At 63.9% G+C, this 1,955-nt stretch overlaps 1 protein-coding gene across 1 annotated transcript; it reads left to right on the plus strand.

Moving 5' to 3' along the window:
* Nucleotides 1-260: 260 nt before the first annotated feature.
* Nucleotides 261-1,594, plus strand: GADD45A (growth arrest and DNA damage inducible alpha). The gene is made up of 4 exons (XM_064719721.1): nucleotides 261-400; nucleotides 478-579; nucleotides 653-866; nucleotides 1,375-1,594. Exons 1-4 carry the CDS (start codon nucleotides 357-359, stop codon nucleotides 1,486-1,488), a joined length of 474 nt encoding a protein of 157 aa, XP_064575791.1. The 5' UTR covers nucleotides 261-356; the 3' UTR covers nucleotides 1,489-1,594.
* Nucleotides 1,595-1,955: the final 361 nt, after the last annotated feature.

Genomic DNA, 1,955 nt, shown 5'->3' on the forward strand with positions numbered 1-1,955 from the left:
CCTGGGAGGGGCTGGGCTGGAATTCCCAGATTTGCCGTGGCTGCCCCTGGATCCCTGGCAGTGCCCAAGGCCCGGCTGGGTGGGCTCGGAGCCGGCTGCTCCAGGGCAGGGTCTCTGTCCCAGCTCCGCTCCCGGTCCCGAACAGGGCCAGGCCCGGCCGGACTTGGCAACTTTATGGGCGTGGTCTCATTTGCATGAACCAATGGGAGCGGTGTATGCAAATGAGCCCTGCCGGGGCGGGCGGGGCGGCGCGCGCGGGGCGCCTTTGTCCGGCTCGGGCGGCGGGGCCGGAGCGGCCGCAGCGGCCGGAGCGCGGTGTCCGCCCCTGGCCCCGTCCGAGCGGCCCTGGCCCCGTGATGACTCTGGAGGAGCTGCCCGGGGAGCGCCGCGCCGCCGGGAGGTGAGGCCGGGGGGCGGCGGGGGCCGGGCGGGGAGCGGCGCGGGGTGGCCGGTGACGGCCGGTGCGTCCCGGCGCAGGATGGAGCAGGCGGGGGACGCGCTCGAGGAGGTGCTGAGCAAGGCGCTGAGCCAGCGGAGCCTCACCCTGGGCGTCTACGAGGCGGCCAAGCTGCTGAACGTGTGAGTGCCCCCCCGTGCCCGTGCCCGCCGGTGCCCGCTGCCCGGCGCGCCCGGTGACGGCGGTGCCCCGCAGGGACCCCGATAACGTGGTGCTGTGCCTGCTGGCGGCCGAGGAGGAGGAGGCGGGCGACGCGGCGCTGCAGATCCACTTCACGCTGCTGCGGGCCTTCTGCTGCGAGAACGACATCAACATCCTGCGCGTCAGCAACCCGGCGCGCCTGGCCGAGCTGCTGCTGCCCGCCGCGGGCCCCGACCCGCCCGCAGACCTGCACTGCGTGCTCGTCACGGTGAGCCCCGGCTGCCACCGCGGGGGACACCCGGGGCCGCTCCGGGTGCCCCCGAACCGCCGCGCCCGGGACTCGAACCCGCGGCCTCAGGGGCTCCGCGCCGGGGGTCCAGCGGTGCCTCCCGGGGACAGCGGCTGCCTTCGCCCCTCATGTGCTGTGGTTTCCCCATCTTCCTCCTTTGTTTCTCCCCTCTTTCTCCTGTTCTGTCTTTTCTTTCCCTTATTTTCCTCTTTATTTTCCCCCCACTCCCTCTTTATTTTTCCCCTTTTCTTTCCCCTTGTTTTTCTCCGCCTTCCCCCCGCTTTTATCTCTCCCTCCTATTTTTTTCCCCCCCGTCCCTACTCTGCCCCAGAGTCCAAAGCTAAACTCCTCACATGCTCCCAGGCCTGACTTGTTTGTTTGCCTCGCCAGCAATTTAAGATGATTCACCCTCCTGCTCTCCCCCCCCCCGCCGCTCTCGGGTTGTTTTTGCTGCCGTGCCGGAGCTTTTTTGCCGTCCCCTTTCCAGAACCCGCAGGCGTCGCAGTGGAAGGACCCGGCGCTGAGTCAGCTGATGTGTTTCTGCCGGGAGAGCCGGTACCTGGACCAGTGGGAGCCGGTGATCAACCTGCCGGAGCGGTGACCCCGGCCCTGCCACCGGCGCACACTCTCGCTCAGGAAGGAACTCCCTGCCCCGGCTCCGCGAGGGAAAAAATAAAACCCGGCAGCAGCAACACAAAAAAAAAAAATAGATATAAAATAATAAAGCTAAAACCGATGTCATTGGGGGGTTTTGGCTGGAGCTGAGGAGAACAGGGATGAGCCCAGCCCGATGCCCTCCCCTCACTCCTTCTGTCCTTAAGTGCCACTTAAAGTTCCTGCTTTAAACACCTTAACGAGCAAACGAGGTTAATCGAGGCCTTTTGCCAGCAATGTTGTTGTATTTTTGGGATGTAATTCTCACGTTTTTATGCTAAGATATATAATAATAATAAGTTATTTTCTGATATCGATGGAGAAATTATTTATACTTGGAGGTTTGAGAACCGAAACGCCCTCGAGCAGTTGGTCTGCAACCACGAATCTTCTCCCAGCTGGCTGCAAAAGCAG

This window comes from Zonotrichia leucophrys, chromosome 8 (assembly GCF_028769735.1).
Source record: "Zonotrichia leucophrys gambelii isolate GWCS_2022_RI chromosome 8, RI_Zleu_2.0, whole genome shotgun sequence".
NCBI classification, from domain to species: Eukaryota; Metazoa; Chordata; class Aves; order Passeriformes; family Passerellidae; genus Zonotrichia; species Zonotrichia leucophrys.

Excerpts from the sequence above, each read along its gene's own strand:
- GADD45A (XM_064719721.1), top strand. The coding sequence starts at position 357 with ATGACTCTGGAGGAGCTGCCCGGGGAGCGCCGCGCCGCCGGGAG. Across the intron at positions 401-477 it reads GAGCGCCGCGCCGCCGGGAG|GATGGAGCAGGCGGGGGACG; the intron begins GTGAGGCCGGGG and ends GTCCCGGCGCAG. Across the intron at positions 867-1,374 it reads TGCACTGCGTGCTCGTCACG|AACCCGCAGGCGTCGCAGTG; the intron begins GTGAGCCCCGGC and ends TCCCCTTTCCAG.